Source organism: Macaca fascicularis, chromosome 2 (assembly GCF_037993035.2).
Source record: "Macaca fascicularis isolate 582-1 chromosome 2, T2T-MFA8v1.1".
NCBI lineage: Eukaryota > Metazoa > Chordata > Mammalia > Primates > Cercopithecidae > Macaca > Macaca fascicularis.
The window spans coordinates 104,944,383-104,962,590 of NC_088376.1; the positions used below are offsets into that span (position 1 = coordinate 104,944,383).

Genomic DNA, 18,208 nt, shown 5'->3' on the forward strand with positions numbered 1-18,208 from the left:
CCTCCTGGGTTCCCGCCATTCTCCTGTCTCAGCCTCCTGAGTAGCTGGGACTACAGGCGCCCACTACCACGCCAGGCTAATTTTTTGTATGTTTAGTGGAGACGGGGTATCACCGTGTTAGCCAGGATGGTCTCGATCTCCTGAGCTCGTGATCCGCCCGCCTCGGCCTCCCAAAGTGCTGGGATTACAGGTGTGAGCCACCGTGCCCAATACTAGTTATGGTAATCTTATTAAATTCAAAATGCATCCATTTTGATTAAACCCATATGAATGTGTTATTTATTAAAAATTACATGAAGATCATTCTGTTTTGGACTGGGTTTATGCCAAATTTTGACGTCTTATATTGTGTTTGACAAGGATAAGTATGAAATTTGCCAACATTTTTGTTTTGAAAGATACTGTGGGCCGGCGTCTTCTTTTTTTTTTTTTTTTTCATACCTAGAAAAGAGTTTTCACACTTCCGGAGCCTCTCCCCTTTTCAGGAGACTGGTTTTCAAAGCACTTTTCTATACCAGGTGTGTGTCTTCTGTGGTCAAAAGCTAGCCCCTACTCCAGAGTGTACTAAGACTCCAAGGAAAGCCTGGGAAGAGGAATTCCATGAACCTAATGGTAATCTAATCCTTCTCCTCACTTCTTACTTTGTGTTTTTTTTTTTTTTTTCTTTTAAGACAGAGTCTTACTCTGTTGCCCAGGCTGGAGTGTAATGGTGAGACCTCGGCTCACTGCAACCTCCATCTCCTAGGTTCAAGAGTTCAGGACCAGCCTGGCCAACATGGCAAAACCCCATCTCTACTATAAATACAAAAATTAGCTAGGTCAACTTGGGAGGCTAAGGCCCAAAAATTACTTGAACCTGGGAGGTGGAGGTTGCAGTGAGCCGAGATCGCACCACTGCACTCCAGCCTGGGTGACAGAGTGAGACTCTGTCTCAAAAAAAAAAGAAAAAAAAAAAAGAAAAAATTAAAAAGGTCAGGTGCAGTGTCTCACACCTGTAATCCCATCACTTTGGGAGGCAAAGGCGAGTAGATCACTTGAGCTCAGGAGTTCAAGACCAGCCTGGACAACATAGCAAAACTGTGTCTCTACTAAAAATACAAAAATTAGCTGGGCATGTTCACATGTGCCTATAATCCCAGCTACTTGGGAGGCTGAGGCACGAGAACCTCTTGAGCCTGGGAGATGGAGGTTGCAGTTAGCCAAGATCATGCCACTGCACTCTAGCCTGGGTGACAGAGTGAGAGATGGGGTCTGGCTGTCTCCTAGGCTGGAGGGTGGTGGTATGGTCACAGCTCACTACATGCTCTAACTGCTGTGCTCAAGGGATCCTTTTGTCTCAGCCTCCCCGGTAGCTGATGCTATAGGTGTGTGCCACCACACCTGGATTTTTAATTTTTTCTTTGTAGAGATGAGGTCTTACCATCTTTCCCAGGCTGGTCTTGAACTCCTAGGCTCAAAGGATCCTCCTGCCTTGGCCTCCCAAAGCGCTGGGATTACAAGCATAGACCAGCTCACTCAGCCTAACAATGTCATTTTAAAAAGTATTATAGGCCAGGCGCTGTGGCTCATGCCTGTGATCCCAGCACTTTGGGAGGCTGAGGTGGGTGGATCAGTTGAGCCCAGTTCAAGGATGTAGTGAGCCATAATTGCACTACTGCACTCCAGCCTGGGTGACAGAATGAGACACTGTCTCTTCAAAACAAAACAAACATAATATATGCCATTTAACCATTTAAAAAAATTAATTTTCTTTTTTTTAAAATTATACCTTAAGTTCTAGGGTACATGTGTGCAACGTGCAGGTTTGTTACATATGTATACATGTGCCCTGTTGGTGTGCTGCACCCGTTAACTTGTCATTTACATTACGCATATCTTCTAATGCTATCCCTCCTCACTCCGCCCACCCCATGACAGGCCCTGGTTTGTGATGTTGCCCACCCTGTGTCCAGGTGTTCTCATTGTTCAGTTCCCACCTGTGAGTGAGAACATGCGGTGTTTGGTTTTCTGTCCTTGCGATAGTTTGCTGAGAATGATGGTTTCCAGCTGCATCCATGTCCCTGCAAAGAACATGAACCCATCCTTTTTTATGACTGCATAGTATTCCATGGTGTATACGTGCCACATTTTCTTAATGCAATCTATCATTGATGGACATTTGGGTTGGTTCCAAGTCTTTGCTATTGTGAATAGTGCTGCAGTAAACATATGTGTGCATGTGTCTTTATAGCAGCATGATTTATAATCTTTTGGGTATATGCCCAGTGATGGGATGGCTGGGTCAAATGGTATTTCTAGTTCTAGATCCTTGAGGAATCGCCACACTGTCTTCCACAATGGTGTTCCTATTTCTCCACATCCTCTCCAGCACCTGTTGTTTCCTGACTTTTTAATGATCACCATTCTAACTGGTGTGAGATGGTATCTCATTGTGGTTTTGATTTGCATTTCTCTGATGGCCAGTGATGATGAGCAAAAAAAATTAATTTTCTTAAAAGCATTGTTTTTCTTTTCTTTTCTTTCTTTTTTTTTTTTTTTGAGGCGGAGTTTCACTCTTGCTGCCCAGGCTGGAGTGCAATGGCATGATCTTGGCTCACTGCAACCTCTGCTTCCTGGGTTCAAGTGATTCTCCTGCCTCAGCCTCCCAAGTAGCTGGAACTACAGGTGTGTGCCACCACACCTGGCTAATTTTTGTATTTTCCAGTAGAGACGGGGTTTCACTATGTTGGCTAGGTTGGTCTTGACCTCCTGACCTTAGGTGATCCGCCCACCTCAGCCTCCCAAAGTGCTGTGATTACAGGTATGAGCCACTGCACCCGGCCAAAAGCACTGTTTTTCTTTTATAGAGACGGGATCTCACTGTGTTGCCCACGCTGGTTTCAAACTGCAGGGCTCAAGTGATCGTCCTGCCTTGGCCTCCCAAAGTGTTGGGATTACATACGTGAGCCGCTGGGCTGGGCCCGTTTAAACATTTTAAAGGGTATAGTTCAGTAGCATTTAGTACACTCAAAATGTGCACCCATAACTGTTTAGTTCCAGAACATTTTCGTTACCCCAAAAGGAAACCATCTACCCATTAGTAGTCGCTCCACATTGTCCCGTTCCCTTAGCCTCTGCCAGCCACTAATCTGCTTTCTGTCTCTGTGGACTTACCTGTTCTGGGCATTTCATATGAATGGAATCATTCAATATGTGGTCTTTTGAGGCCAGCTTTTTTCACTTAGCATAATGTTTTCAAGGTTCACCATGTTGCAGCATGTATCAGTACGTCATTGCTTATTATGGCTGAATAGCACTCCAATGTATCTACACATTTTGTTTATCTATTCATCTGCTGATAGGTGTTAGGATTGTTTTTATCTATGCTACGAAGAACACGGGTGTATAAATATCTGTTTGAGTTCCCACTTTTCACTTCTTTTGAGATAGAAGCAGTGGCAGGAATTTGCTAAAGTGAAATTGCTGCAACATATGGTAATTGTGTTTGAGTTTTTGAGGAACCTGGTTATGTATGTTTTTAACTTTGTCACGTGTACCATAAACAAGCTTATGAATTTTACACTTTAGATTGTTTTTATTCCTTTCTTAGATTTAATCCCAGGTGCAATTACTGGTTTAAGGATCTTGGACACATTTTTGGTTCTCTGAACATACTGTCAAACTGTTTACTGCAAATGTTGTTCCAATTTACACTGGCTCCATCTGTCTAAACACTAGATCAGTTGTGAGCACTTTAATTACATTTATACGGCACTGGATATTTTCATGTAAAATAATCTTCTCTTGGTTATTTAATAATTGTATCATGTAACATACTTAAAATTTTTTTTTTTTTTTTTTTTTTTTTTTGAGACAGTTTCCCTCTGTTGCCCAGGCTGGAGTGCAATTGTGTGATCTCAGTTCACTGCAACTTTTGTCTTCTGGGTTCAAGCGATTTTCATACCTCAGCCTCCCAAGTAGCTGGGATTACTGGTGTGCGCCACCACGCTGGGCTAATTTTTGTATTTTTTGTAAAGACGGGGTTTTGCCATGTTGGCCAGGTTGATCTCGAACTCTTAAGTGATCTGCCGGCCTCTGCTTACCAAAGTGCTAGGAGTACAGGCGTGAGCCACTGTGCCCGGCCAACATATGCTTTTAAGAGAAGTTATCAATACTATTGGAGATCAAAAGTATTTTGTCTTTTTATTTCCTATTAAAACAAATTCAAATAGACAGTAACAGTCCATTTATTGAGTATTTTCCTGCAGATTTAACTCTGGGCTGAACTTATACATGTTAACTTTTACGTTTAAAATAAATTTCTGTACAATTTTTGCTTTGTGTTTTAGTATTAGAATCAATCTAACACTAATAACCTGTAATGTAATTCTTGCCTGTTTTTTTTTTTAGTTGTGGCATTTTGGGGCCTCCATAACAGGATTCTTCCTCCCTTTCCTTTGCCCTGCCCTTCTTGTCCTTTCTTGTTGCGCAACAAACTGGCATGCCCGAGTGGAATGTGCCACATTCAGTTGCCCCTTAGCTTCACGTCGGACACCCTGTTTCCAAACACGACTGAGTTGGCTGGATTGGCCGTCTCTGTGCTACTGCTTCTTTGGGGGTATGTGTCACCGGGGCTGGTGTGTGTATGTGTGAGTAGATGGTAGCTCAGTACTTGACACCAGGCTATGTGGAATTCAACTGTGTAATTTTTTTTGTCCGTTTTCTTAGAAAGTGTTTCTTCTGTTGCTAATTAAGGCCACGGCATTCTAGAGAACTCCCCAGTGTTGGTTTTTGTTCCTGTCTCTGAAGCATAGTTAGTCTTTCCTTTCTGATTCTACGAGGGTTTCTCTGCTTGTCCTTCTCTCTTCTGGAGATCCCCTTTGCTGTTCACAGCAAGTGGGCTGTCCCTCAGTGGAGAGAGAGGCAGAAAAGGAAGACTTGGACCTGTCCCTTGTCCCTTTGTGGCTACGGTGTGAGCCAGGGTGTGCACCTTTGTTCTACAGAGGAAGAAACTGAGTCCCAGGCATATGAAGATGTGATTTGCCAGAGTGACAGGACGAAGGAGGTCCTGCTTCCATTTCTGCCACTGCTTAGCCTTGAGACTTCCCCCATGTCTCTGAACCTTGCAGGGCCTCAGTATCCCCTTCTGTCTTTTAGATGTGGGTCTCCTCCTTTATGAAATGTGTTCCCAATCCTCATCCTGCACAGCCTGCTGGTTTGTGAGAGTAAATGAAAGGCAGTCATAGATACAAGTGCTTTGCGTTGTTCAGCAAACGTTTATTGAACACTTACTGGTTACCGGGCAGGGTTCTGGGTGCTGGGCAAACAATGAAAAATGAATCAGCATCTGGAGGTGCTCTTGCTACATTCCGAGTCCCCTTGCGTGGTGGGACCTGCAGCAGGCCAAGCACCACCCATCTCTAGTCTGGTACTGGTTTGCTCTGTGACATTTGGCCACTTCCTCAGCTTGAACACAGTGTCCTTTTCCATTCAATGAGGAGGTTGTGCCAGTAGTTTTTAGCCCTAGTGTCCTCTTTGTAATTTATGGAATCACAACTTTTGTGGTATGGAAAGTAATTACTAAGACTGAATCTCTGAAGATGTTCAGGTAAAGCTCTAAACTGCATGGTCCCTTAATAGAGAGGAATTTTCTAGAAGGTTGTCTGTCAGATACCACTTACAAAGTATCACATACATCTCCAGCACCAGTGTGGCCCGAGTATGAGTCTTTATTCCTGCCCTTTAATCCTTATAATTTTAAGAAAGTGGAATTGTTTCCAAGTCTGTACAGAATGGTTTCCAAGTGGCTGAGTAGGTGAGGAGTGTTGTCTCGTGAAGTCATTAAAACGTTGCTGTGGGTTTGCAGTCACTGCCATGGGTAATGTGTCATGAGAGAGGGTTATTGCCTCTAGCCAGAACACCTCCCCAAGCATAGCCAGGGGTCATGCTCTGCGCCCGGCTCTCTGATGGCCAAGTGGAAGGTTGGTGGGTAAAGAAATGGAGTGGGAGAGGGACAGGGAAGAAAAAAATGAAAAAGATGGACCTCTGTAAGGTGGTCATTATTTGATGAGTGAAGGTCCCTTTTCTTGTTCTTTGTCACCTTTAATGTGGTCTGCAGCATTCTCTGAAGTCCCAGAGTGCAGCACCAGGATGGAAGTCCCAGTTTGCAGACCGGAGGCATGCATGCTTAATCTGGCCCTCAGTATTCAACATTTAGAAATCAGGGATTCTCATAAAAATATAGATCCCTGGTCTCTAGGATGAAGTCAGCATGTCGAGGTCCAAGGGACGTCACCGGGAAGTGCTGCGAGTGGTGGCTGCCCCCAGACACAGCTCTCAGAATGTGCAACTCTTACTCGCACCACTCGGAGAAATTTAGGATATGAAGAAAGCTTTTCTGCAGCCACGCACCTTTGTTCTACAGAGGAGGAAACTGAGTCCCAGGCATATGAAGATATGATTTGCCAGAGTGACAGGACGAAGCTGTGAGGGCGGAACCAAGGCTGGGTGTCCTTTCTCCAAACTTGAAACCGTGCTCCTGGCCGGCACCCAGGCCTCTCGGCTTCTTCCAGCAGGTGGCAGTTGTGGTGCTGGTTTCCTGCCATTGTCTCTTTCTGGTATTCCTTTCCCCCTTCTCCTGTTCCTCTCTCTTCCTTTGCTTTTGCTTGAGCTTTCTCTCACCAGGTTTTCCCTCTTTCTCTCTCCTGTCTTTTATTCTTTTCCCCTTGCTGTTTTCTCAGATCTCCTGCCAACCGGGCGAGTGTCTAGGTCTACTTTCCTTCTAGACAGCTCTTCTGCAGACTCTGCTCACCTTTTAGCTACTCAGGTCTCTGTTCTTCTGGGCTTAGAGGCCTTAAGCTCCAGCGTGCAGGCACGAGGCCCAGAAACCCTGTTGGAATGATCGCACTCCCTCTCTGGGGGTGGCCACCACTCAGAGCATTTAACTCCTCTGTGGAGGAGGAGGTCCCTTGATCCTAGATAGGCTGACTTCTTCTGAGAGCCAGAGATCTGTATTTCTTCTTTTCTTTTTTTTGTTTTTTTGAGACCGAGTCTGGCTCTGTCACCAGGCTGGAGTGCAGTGGCCTGATCTCAGCTCACTGCCCAACCTCTGTCTCCTGGGTTCAAGCGATTCTCCTGCCTCAGCCTCCCGAGTAGCTGGGATTACAGGCACGCGCTGCCACGCCCAGCTAATTTTTGTATTTTTAGTAGAGATGGGGTTTCACCATGTTGGCCAGGATGGTCTCAATCTCCTGACCTTGTGATCCACTCACCTCGGCCTCCCAAAGTGCTGTATTTTCATTGTTTTTAGACAGAGTTTCGCTCTGTCGCCCAGGCTGGAGTGCAGTGGTGTGATCTTGGCTCACTGCAACCTCTGCCTCCCGGGTTCAAGCAGTTCTTCCTGCTTCAGTCTCCCAAGTAGCTGGGATTACAGGTGTCCACCATCACGCTTGGCTAATTTTTTTTTTTTTTTTTTTTTTTTGTATTTTTAGTAGAAATGGAGTTTCACCATGTTGGCCAGGCTGGTTTTGAACTCCTGACCTCAAAGTGATCCTCCCGCCTTGGCCTCCCAAAGTGCTGGGATTACAGGTGTGAGCCACCGCACCCCTCCGAGATCTGTATTTTTATACGAGGTTCTCTGAGTGTTGAATGTTGGACACTAATGTAGAGCTATTGCTTTTGCTGTAAAATGTAAGCATTGTCTCAGGCACCTGGCAGGTTTTGTGAAGCTGGCATGTCACCTGAGCATCCGTGCAAATCCCTAGACGGAGGAGGCTCCTTCTAGCCGGCCTCCTCCTAGCTGCTCTCTGCAGGTGAGGATCTAGCCCCAGTCAGGTGGAGAATGGACACAGCTGCTTCTACCACTCCACACCTTCCAGGTGCCAAGCGGGCTCCAGCACTCTTTCCTCACTCCCAGGCGGCCCTAACTGAAACCCACATCCTGGGTAGGAAGGTCCATTCCAAATCTTACGCCTTGAAAAAAACCTAGGAAGGGTTATACCTCTGAAGAGGTAAAGAGTCCTTTTAGGTTATTTTACTTTCAAAGTGGTGCCGTAAGAATGGTGGGGATGGGACTGACATCTGCTGAGCAATTGAGGGGACATTTACTATCCCATGGGACTTTCCTGTATGCTGGATAAAGACCTAGGGGCATACTTAGGTGGGTTTGAAAAGACCTTGACACTAGATGGCTCCACCTGCCTCATGCTGCAGGCTGGGCGTGTGTCTGTCCTGGGTAGGCAGGGGATTCACAGACTAGATCTGCCACCGGCTGCTGTTCTCTGCTTCCGTTGTTCCGTCACTCATCTCACGCTTACTGTTGCCTGGCAAAGTAGTAAGGGCTGGGCTGAAGGTAAGGTGGATAATTCAAAGCCTTTTCTTTTGAGAGGCTCACAATTAGTAGGGAAGAGCCACAGAGAATACACTTCGAACATCGTAGTGAAGTCATTTATGTACTGAGTACTGTGGAAGCCAGAGAAGAGAGGTTAAGGGAAGCTTTGCAATACAGAGTGACATTTGAATGATATTTTAAGATGAAGTTTGCTAGGCAGTGAAGGGCATTCTAGGGAGCCAAAACAGCTGGTGTAGAAACTTAGATTTGTGAAAAAAATGTGTTTGGAAAATGGTGAGAAGTTGGTATGCCTTAAGTGAAGGGAAATTGGAGAAAATAGCAGAGGCTGGGCTTGGTAAGAAAGGCTATTCTGGTGTTGAGTTAGCTGCTTTAACAGAGACCAGAGTAATTGGAATTGTGGCCTCAATAAGGTAGCCGTTTATTCTTTTGCTTTTTTTTTTTTTTTTTTTTTGAGAGGGAGTCTCGCTCTGTAGCCCAGGCTGGAGTACAGTGGCCCAATCTCGGCTCACTGCAAGCTCCGCCTCCCGGGTTCATGCCATTCTCCTGCCTCAGCCTCCTGAGTAGCTGGGACTACAGGTGCACGCCACCTCGCCCAGCTAATTTTTTGTATTTTCAGTAGAGACGGGGTTTCACCGTGTTAGCCAGGATAGTCTCGATCTCCTAACCTCGTGATCTGCCCACCTTGGCCTCCCAAAGTGCTGGGATTACAGGCGTAAGCCACCATGCCCGGCCATTTCTTTGGCTTTTAAAAGTCCAAGTGGAAGGAGATCCAGGACCTGTCTCTCCACCAGGGTGTTTCAGGCAGCTGAGGTAGCTCTGGTCATTTCCTGGGCATTGCCTTTACTAATTCAGCTGAGCATGGCTCCAGTACCAGCCCAACTCTGCAACTGCGGAAAGGGCATGACTTGGAAGTTCTGTTACATCCTGTTAACCAGGCATGTGGACACACCTTACTACAGGAAAAGCTGGGAAACAGTTTCTAGATGGGTGGCCGTGGGCCCAGCCACATCTTGGGGATTGCATGACCAAAAGGAAGAAGCGGAGAGTGCGTACTGGGAAACAGTAGCCTCTCCCGTAGAAACGTGGAGGCAAAATGATGAAGCACTTTGTAGGGAGCTGGGAGGTTTTAAGGAAGAGCAATAGCATGATTTAAAAAGCTCTTTGGGAGGCTAAGATGGGAGGGTTATTTGAGGGCAGGAGTTTGAGACTGGCCTGGTCAGCATAGTGAGATTCCATCTCTACTTAAAACAGAAAAAGAATTAAATAAATAAATAAAAAGCTATTTTCCACAAATGACACCAGCCGCCATGTGACTGGCCACCATGGGGCTGTTACAGTAACTGGGCAAGGAGGGGATGCCGAGGGGTAAATCTGCCCTGATGGTTGAGCCTGGCCTTTTGATGGTTTGTCAGGCTGGAGGTTGGTGGGATTCGGGGCTGTTGTTAGTGCATATCTACCTGAAGCCATGGACTTTTGGGCTTTGGGATTGGTCAGGAAATGGATGCCCTTCTTTTGAGACTTATTTGAGAACACATTTTTACAGCTTGTTACCAAAGTGAATTGCAACTGTGGGGAAATGATGTCCACAGAGAGCATAAAGGGTTCCTTTCCTCCAGGGTGGGCCGGCAGTGTCCATTCACAGCAGGAACTTGAATAAGCTCCCGTCCTACGCAGGCCCCTGACCCTCTGTGGTTCTGCAGACAAGTTACTAAATTCTTGCCTCTGCTTCATGTGCTTTAAAGGAGAAAATTATTCCAACACCTCCCTAATTTGTGAGTGTGTTTCATTTTACATGCCTGCCGCATGTATGAAGTCTTCCATCTATTTAGAACAAAAACTTCCTGATGATGACATCCTGGGAATTCCCCAGCATTTCAAGTGCATCCTCCTAGGAACTGGCTAGCAGGTGTTGGAGGGAAGAGCACAACTTTCAGTGGGACAGCTGAGGCTGCTCCTGCCTGATCTGCTGCTTAGTTAGCTGGATCAACTTGACCAACAAGATATCCCACAGCCCTTGTGCATCCCAGCTTACTGATCTGTAATAACAGGCAAATCTCTGTGTCCCAGGTTGCTGGGAGGGTGAGACAATGCTCTGGAGTGATGTTCGCCATGCTGAAAGCATTCCTGGGGAATTCTTGAAGACTATTCTGGGATTACAGGTGTGAGCCACTGCGCCTGGGCCAGAGTTTTTTAAAAAGGCATTTTGTCATAGCCTTACCTTTTGATACGTTATCTCACTGGTCATATGCTTTAAGGAAAAAGATATCACATGGGCACAAGGACCCACGCTGTAAATAGGTTGACCTTCAGCCCTGGAAACATGGACCGTCAGCCCTGGCAAATTTTCAGATGCTTTAAAGGCCCAAAGAACGAGGACATGGGGTAGGATTATGGAGATGGCCTGTGCAGCTCTCCTTGACTTTGGCCACAAGGGGTCACCTTATTCTTAGATTTCTTAGAAGGGACCTTTTTTTTTTTCTTTCTGGAGTCTATTGCTTTCCCCACCACCAAACAGCATTGACACCAGATGATTCTAGCCTGTTGTGTGGGTGTGTCAGGCGGGAATGTGTTGGTTCCCTGCCTGTTCTACTAGGGATAGGCTGGCACTGCCTTTTGTGGAGCTGCTGTGGAGACAGTTCGACCAGATCCATGTTTAGCCAAGAGATGCTACCGACTAGGTGTCAACCTTGTTTGGCCCCATGTTCCATCAGTTACATTGCCAAGACCAGCTCGGTCGGGGAGACCCTAACCCAGCGGCGCTAGAGGAATTAAAGACACACACACAGAAATACAGAGGTGTGAAGTGGGAAATCAGGGGTCTCACAGCCTTCAGAGCTGAGACCCCCAAACAGAGATTTACCCACATATTTATTAACAGCAAACCAGTCATTAGCATTGTTTCTATAGATATTAAGTTAACTAAAAGTATCCCTTATGGGAAACGAAGGGATGGGCCGAATGAAAGGATTAGGTTGGGCTAGTTAACTGCAGCGGGACTTGCCCTTAAGGCATAAATGGCTCATGCTATTGTTTGTGGCTTAAGAATGCCTTTAAGTAGTTTTCTGCCCTGGGTGGGCCAGGTATTCCTTGCCCTCATTCCCGTAAACCCACAGCCTTTAAGCTTGGGCGTTAGGGCCATTATGAACCTGTCACAATGCTGCAGAGATTTTGTTTACGGCCAGTTTTGGGGCCAGTTTATGGCCAGATTTTGGAGGCTTGCTCCCAACACACATGGTGGCGTTTTATGACTGTGAGGTCTTTCCCAGAGATGAACTTCATGGGAACTCACTCTTTACTTGATAGTGAGAAGAGGAAATATTTGCCTATTACGGGCCCATCTTGAGCCTTTGAATGGTGGTTTATTGCTAGTGGGAGATGGGAAGAAATATGAGAAATCTTCCGCCTTGAGGTTGGGCTATTGCTCTACCCGGGGGAGGACGTAACTTCTGTTCCCAGCAGAGCTTTGCAAAGTGACGGAGCAGGTCTGGTCTTGTTTTTGGCTGGCTGAAATACCAAGTGTACTTGCTGTGACATTTCCCTCATGAGGCAGAGAAGTCCCAGCAGTGAGATGTAGTCCCCCCTCCAGGACTGAACTGCTTTCCTAAAGCACCAAGTAAAATTCTAAATGTTCTCACTTTCTCATTTTTAACCCTTTTCTTGGCATTTTGGAAAACCATGCCAACTTCCTAAGTGGAAATGCTCTATGGTGAAGCTTTGCATATTGAATTGAGGGAGAGCGGTTAGTATGGAATGGTAGGAAGCTGCAGGAGGTAGGTGGGTGCTGACAGGTGTTTTCAGTGGGCTCCTGCCCAAAGGGTCATGAGTCATTACGCTCTTTTCTCACAAATCCATAATTTTTTCACCTGTTGAATGGCCTTCTTATTTGACACAAAGTCTCTGGCATTGCTCTTCTTCCAGGCAGAGGTGTTCCATGTTCTACCTGAGTGTGTACAGCCCCCACAGTTACTGCCTTGCTGCCTTCCTGGCCTTGGCTCAAGCAGGGGGAACAGGGAAGGGACTGGTCCTCTCTGCTGTTCCTGCTTTGGTTCTGCAGTGAATCCCTGCCCCTGGCCCTTCCTGCTCCTTCTGACAGTAGCCTCCTGTGTGGAGCACCCCAGGATCTACTCCCACCGACTGCACCAGTCATTTCCTGTGCGTGTGTAGACATGTATGTATGTGTGAATGAATGCTCATGTGTAAGACTGGGCCTTTCTCCTTTAATTTGATCTTACCATATTTAGGAATACCTCATACTTTTGGTTCGTCCTCAGCATCTCGTCTTTATTTTCCCATGCTGTTGTGTGGTTTTATTTGTCACAAGTAATTTTTTTCCCCCTCTTCTCTGCCCCTTCTAACATCTTGGAGAGGGATGGAGACCGAAGAGTGAGTTTGGTCCTCCACTTGATCCAGGTTCTCATTTTTGTTTTCTATTTCAAAGCAACAACATGGTACTGTGACTTTGATAAGAATTGACCTCAGGCCCAGCAAGATTTCTCATGCCTGTAATCCCAGCACTTTGGGGGGCCAAGGCAGGAGGATTGCGTGAGCCCAGGAGTTCAAGACCCACCTGGACAACATAGGGAGACCTTGTCTCTACAAAAAATAAAATTAGCTGGGCTTGGTGGTGCACATCAATGGTCCTGGCTACTCGGGAGGCCAAAGTGGGAGGAATGCTTGAGGCTAGGAGGTCAAGGCTGCAGTGAGCCAAGATTGTGCCACTGCATTCCAGCCTGGGCAACAGAGTGAGACACTGTCTTAAAAAAAAATAAGAAACAACCTCAGTAATATTCTTATTTTTTGAATAATTTTTCTTTGTTGAAGACTCATTCCTAGAACAAAATACCAAGTTAAGTCTCCTGTCCTGTCTAGTTGTGTGCACCACAAGCACTTGGTTTGTTTATGGGTTGACGGGACCACTGCTGCTCCCATGGGCCGTTTCCCATCATAGGTGTCAAATGCCTTATGCACAATGGGCTGATACAGTGGATGATGCCAGAATTAGTTGATAGATAATGATCACTCACCCATTAGCACTTATTTAATTCAGTGTCTGTGTTCTCCTTCGATGAGTAAGCGCTGGGATAGAGAAGTAAGGTACATGTCCTGGTTATGTTTGCCATGTTGTCATGTTTGCAGTTTAAAGGCCTGCATTAATGTGCTTTGTGTGAATTGGTTCTCCATCACAGGCATTAGTATGCACCCCCTGAGCACAGCCTGGGCCAAGAGCTATGGCGTACAGGTGGTGGATCAAGGGTAGCTGTGTATGGAAGTTTGCCCTCTCCTAACTAGATGAGTCAGATACTGAAATACCCACAAGACACTTAATAAGTCTAGTAACTGAAGTTCTGACAAAATGGCATGTCAGTGTAGAAAGGGTAAGAGAGACTAATTCTGCTTGGTGTGCTCAAAACACTAGTATGTCAGGTGGTATTCAAGGTATTCCTTAAAGGATGGGCGCCTATCGGTATAATCGCTGGATGCCCCATAAGGATATAAGTGTTTCAAGGCAGGACCATGACTCTTATGTTCACCACTGTGTCTCCTATGCCCCTGGTACTCAGGATACAAATGGATGCATGGATGGAAGGAAGGAAGTGTGGATGAATGAACAGATGAATGAATAAATTAAATGAAGGCAAAATTCTAGATGGGAGGATAGTTTGAATGGTAAAAGAGTGGCAAGAAGAAGTTAGGCATATTGGTGAAATTAATACCAGTTCGGCAGACATGTAGAACACTTGAAGGAGAATGGCCAGAGAAAGGGTTGGAGGAAAGACTTAACTCAGATGATAAAAGCTCAAAAACTTTGGCTTTTCTTCCTAAATAGTGGAAAGACTTAACTCAGATGATAAAAGCTCAAAACCTTTGGCTTTTCTTCCTAAATAGTGGACACCAAACAGCAGGAAACATTTGGGTAGGTCTTGGCCGTAAGCATGCACAATTAATTCAAAGTTTTGAGAATATAATTTAAATTGGAAAAAGACTCCTGACATAGGCTTGTCTGGCTTCTTTGTGCTGTAGATAAATAACCAAAGATGGCTGCTGCAGGCTACAAGTTTAGTTAACTAGCAGCAAGGCCATAACCATTTCTGGGCTCTCATTTCTTGGTTGTCTTGTCTTTAGATGTGTGCAACAGCACCGATCTTCCGGAAGTCGAGATCATTAGCCTGCTGGAGGAGCAGCTGCCCCATTATAAGTTAAGAGCCGACACCATCTACGGTTATGACCACGACGACTGGCTCCATACACCTCTCATTTCTCCAGATGCCAACATTGACCTCACAACCGAGCAAATTGAAGAGACCCTAAAATACTTCCGTAAGTAGTTGCCCATGTGTGTTGTGATGGCAGTATCATGACCAGTTCTTCTTGGCCATGGCCCCAAATAAGATCTTGTACTGGCTACCCTGTGCTGTGGCTTGCCACCTTTGGAAAGGTGGTCAAAGAAATGCGACTGTAGGGGTTAACCACATAAAATGTCCCAATTTTAAATGTTCTGAATAGAAATTTTAGAGGAGTGAGGATCAAGTTAAGATTTTCATTTGAACCAACTTTTTATTTGTTTATTTTTTGTGATGGAGTCTGGCTCTCTTGCCCAGGCTGGAGTGCAATGGTGCTATCTCGGCTCTCTGCAACCTCTGCCTCCTGGGTTCAAATGATTCTCCTGCCTCAGCCTCCCGAGTAGCTGGGGCTACAGGCACACACCACCATGCCCGGCCAATTTTTGTATTTTTAGTAGAGATGGGGCTTTACCATGTTGTCCACACTGACCAAGCTGGCCACTCCTGACCTTAAGCCACCCACCTTGGCCTCCCAAAGTGCTGGGATTATAGGTGGGAGCCAACTTTTTTTTTTTTTTTTTGACTGTACAGAAGAATTTGAAAATGTTCCTATTTCTGTTTCTTAGCAAAAGTACCACAAGTCCTTAGAAACTCACTGGGAAGGAGTTTGTCTAAATTTAAAACCAAAGATATTGGGAACATCCAGGCAGCTCATTTATGTGACATAGCAAAACATGTATACCAAGGTTGATAACTCTCATGTGAAAGCTCACTAAGCTGGTTATTTGGAGAGTCCAAATACCGCTGCAGCAGCAAACCGGTCTGCTGATGGGCTGCAGACCGGATACCTGGTAGGGTGAGCAGTAAACTAGGTGAGTGTTTTCAGTGTGGTCATGATGGCCAGGGTGTGAAACTTGATATTGCACACTTGTAAAAAAAAGGATAATTTAAAAAATGAATACTTTATGATTCTGATGTTTATTCAAAATGTGCCCTTTTAGAAGTAATTTCACTCTTTAAAAGCTTATGGCAGCCAATAATTTATATATCTATCACTGTATCACTTAAAAAAAAGGATACCAGTCCTTCTACCTGCAGATAACTTGGTTCAAAACCAGCTTATGTCTCATCTCTAAAAATTTCTTATCATTATTTTCACTAATACAGGCTGATCTCTCCAATATTCTTGAATTTGTGAGATTATTTATAATAAACAAGTTGGTTTGGTACTACAAGTTTATCCTTTAGGGCGTGTCTAGGGATGTTTTCAGGTTCTCTTTATTAGATATTAATAAGAAAAAAGTGTTGCTTACATTGACCCATAAACCCTACAGAGTCTTTGTGAATACTGCAGATAATCAATTTCAGTAGGGGTGATAATAGAATAATCCACACCAGGGTAGTTGTGAAGCATGTTAGACTTGTACTCATATTGAAGTTGAAGCTTTAGAATTTCTAGTGTGTCTTGTAGCATATAGGAGGCTTCTGGCAAGTCATTTTGTTGATTCATGACGTCTGTACCACCAAGGAGATATGTGGTATCGTGTGGAAAACCGAGTCTGCAGTAACCTCCTTGGTAGATTTTGTATTTGCTTTTTTCAGACTGTAGATGTCTGCAAAAAAAAAAAAAAAAAAAATTCACAAGAGAACAGTAGAGTTTGTAACAGAATTATTTTTTGGGCCTCTCTGTGTTACTTACCTTTCCTTAGGAGACCCTCTTGTGATCCTGCAGTACCTATCATGGCCATTTCTGTCACAGGAGGCTCCTGGGTCCCACTCATACAGTTTTTTTTTCTTTTTTTTCTTTTTTGAGATGGAGTCTTGCTCTGTCGCCCAGGCTGGAGGGCAGTGGCGCGATCTCTGCTCACTGCAAGCTCCGCCTCCTGGGTTCAGGCCATTCTTCTGCCTCAGCCTCCCAAGTAGCTGGGATTACAGGCGCCTGCCACCACACCCGGCTAATTTTTTTTTTTTTTGTATTTTTAGTAGAGACGGGGTTTCACCATGTGAGCCAGGATGGTCTTGATCTCCTGACCTCGTGATCCACCTGCCTTGGCCTCCCAAAGTGCTGGGATTACAGGCATGAGCCACCGTGCCCGGCAACTTTTTTTTTTTTTTGGAGGCAGGGTTTTGCTCTGTTGCCCAGGCTGGGGTGCAGTGGTACACATATGGCTTACTGCAGCTTTGACTTCCTGGCCTCAAGCAACCTTCCCACCTCAGCTTCCTGAGTAGCTAGGACCATATGTATGTACCACCAAGCCCAGCTAATTTTTAATTTTTTTTTTTTTTTTTTTTTGGAGAGATAGGGTCCCCCTATGTTGCCCAGGCTGGTGTCAAACTCCAGGCCTCAAACAATCCTCCTGCTTCAGCCTCCCAAAGTGCTAGGAAATCAGGTATGAGCCACTGCACTTGGCACCATTCACACTTTGATTAATCACTGACATTTACAGTGTAATTGGAAGACCATCCATGGGCAACACTACACAATTTTCAGAGAACATTGGCACAAATTGCCTCATTTCATTCCTGTAAAATGCCTGCAGTTGGGTAGGGCTGGTTTTATTATAGGTGAAATGGATGTGTGGAAGGCTCAGTGTTCACTCCATGACACTGAGCCACAGTTTCTAAAATCTGTTTAACAGGAGACTTGAGGCTGGGCGCTGTAGTTCACGCCTGTAATCCCAGCTCTTTGGGAGGCCCAGGTGGGCGAGTCACCTGAGGTTGGGAGTTTGATACCAGCCTGACCAACATGGAGAAACCATGGTGGCACGTGCCTGTAATCCCAGTTACTTGGGAGGCTGAGGCAGGAGAATCACTTAAACCTGAGAGGCGGAGGTTGCAGTGAGCCGAGATCGCAACATTGCACTCTAGCCTGGGCAACAAGAGTGAAACTCCATCTCAAAACAAGCAAGCAAACAAACAAACAAACAAATAGTAGATTTGAACAGAGAGAGAGTATCTTTTTTGTTTATTTGCTTTGTTTTTAATTATACAGTTAGGAAAAAAGAAGAAATCCTGGTGAGTTTGGCAGTAGATAACACAACTTATAATAAAACTGGAAGAACTAAAATAAACATTGAGCAGAGATTCTGAAAGTTCTTAGAGCATGCTTACGTCAAAGCCTTAACTTAATTCTGTATCTTCTTCTGTGGTTCCTGTAGTTAGAGCAACATAGCTATTTCCTAAATGTCTGTCAGTTGAATGATCAGGTGTTAACTCTTAAATACAGGACCCTGTAGAGCGGAGCTCTCTCACTGAGGTCCTGTGACCCCTAAAGGGTCTGTAGAGAGAATTTAGGGGTTCCATGCACTTATAAAGGGGAAAAAAAATCGCACTTTTATTTTTATTAACTTCTAACTGAAATGCAGCATTTCCTTTAATTATGAACATAGACACACATAGGCACAGTGGTGTTAGCAGGACCTGTGATATTGTCACCAGTAGAAATCACAGATATTTTCATGTCATGCTTCAGTGGAAGCAGATACTTTGAGTTACTGCCTTTGCTCATCACTGCCATGAAATTACATTTGTTGTTAAATGTGCTAATAGATCTTTTATTTCATGTTACAGTTGGGTAGAGCTGTTTTTATTATAGGTG

General features: G+C 45.1%; 1 protein-coding gene across 26 annotated transcripts in view; it reads left to right on the top strand.

Moving 5' to 3' along the window:
* The window catches only part of TRAK1 (trafficking kinesin protein 1), a 213,430-nt gene that overhangs the window by 94,806 nt on the left and 100,416 nt on the right, over positions 1-18,208 (top strand). For 25 of the 26 annotated variants that reach the window (XR_012431026.1, XR_012431024.1, XR_012431023.1 and 22 more), the window contains exon 2: positions 14,453-14,647. Coding sequence is in view for 15 of the 26 variants with exons in the window: in XM_065540424.2 (XP_065396496.1) it covers positions 14,453-14,647 (195 nt within the window). In the remaining 11 variants the exon portion in view is untranslated. Of the gene's footprint in view, positions 1-14,452; positions 14,648-18,208 lie in introns of those variants that run through there. The other variant, XM_074031795.1, reaches the window with a different exon arrangement.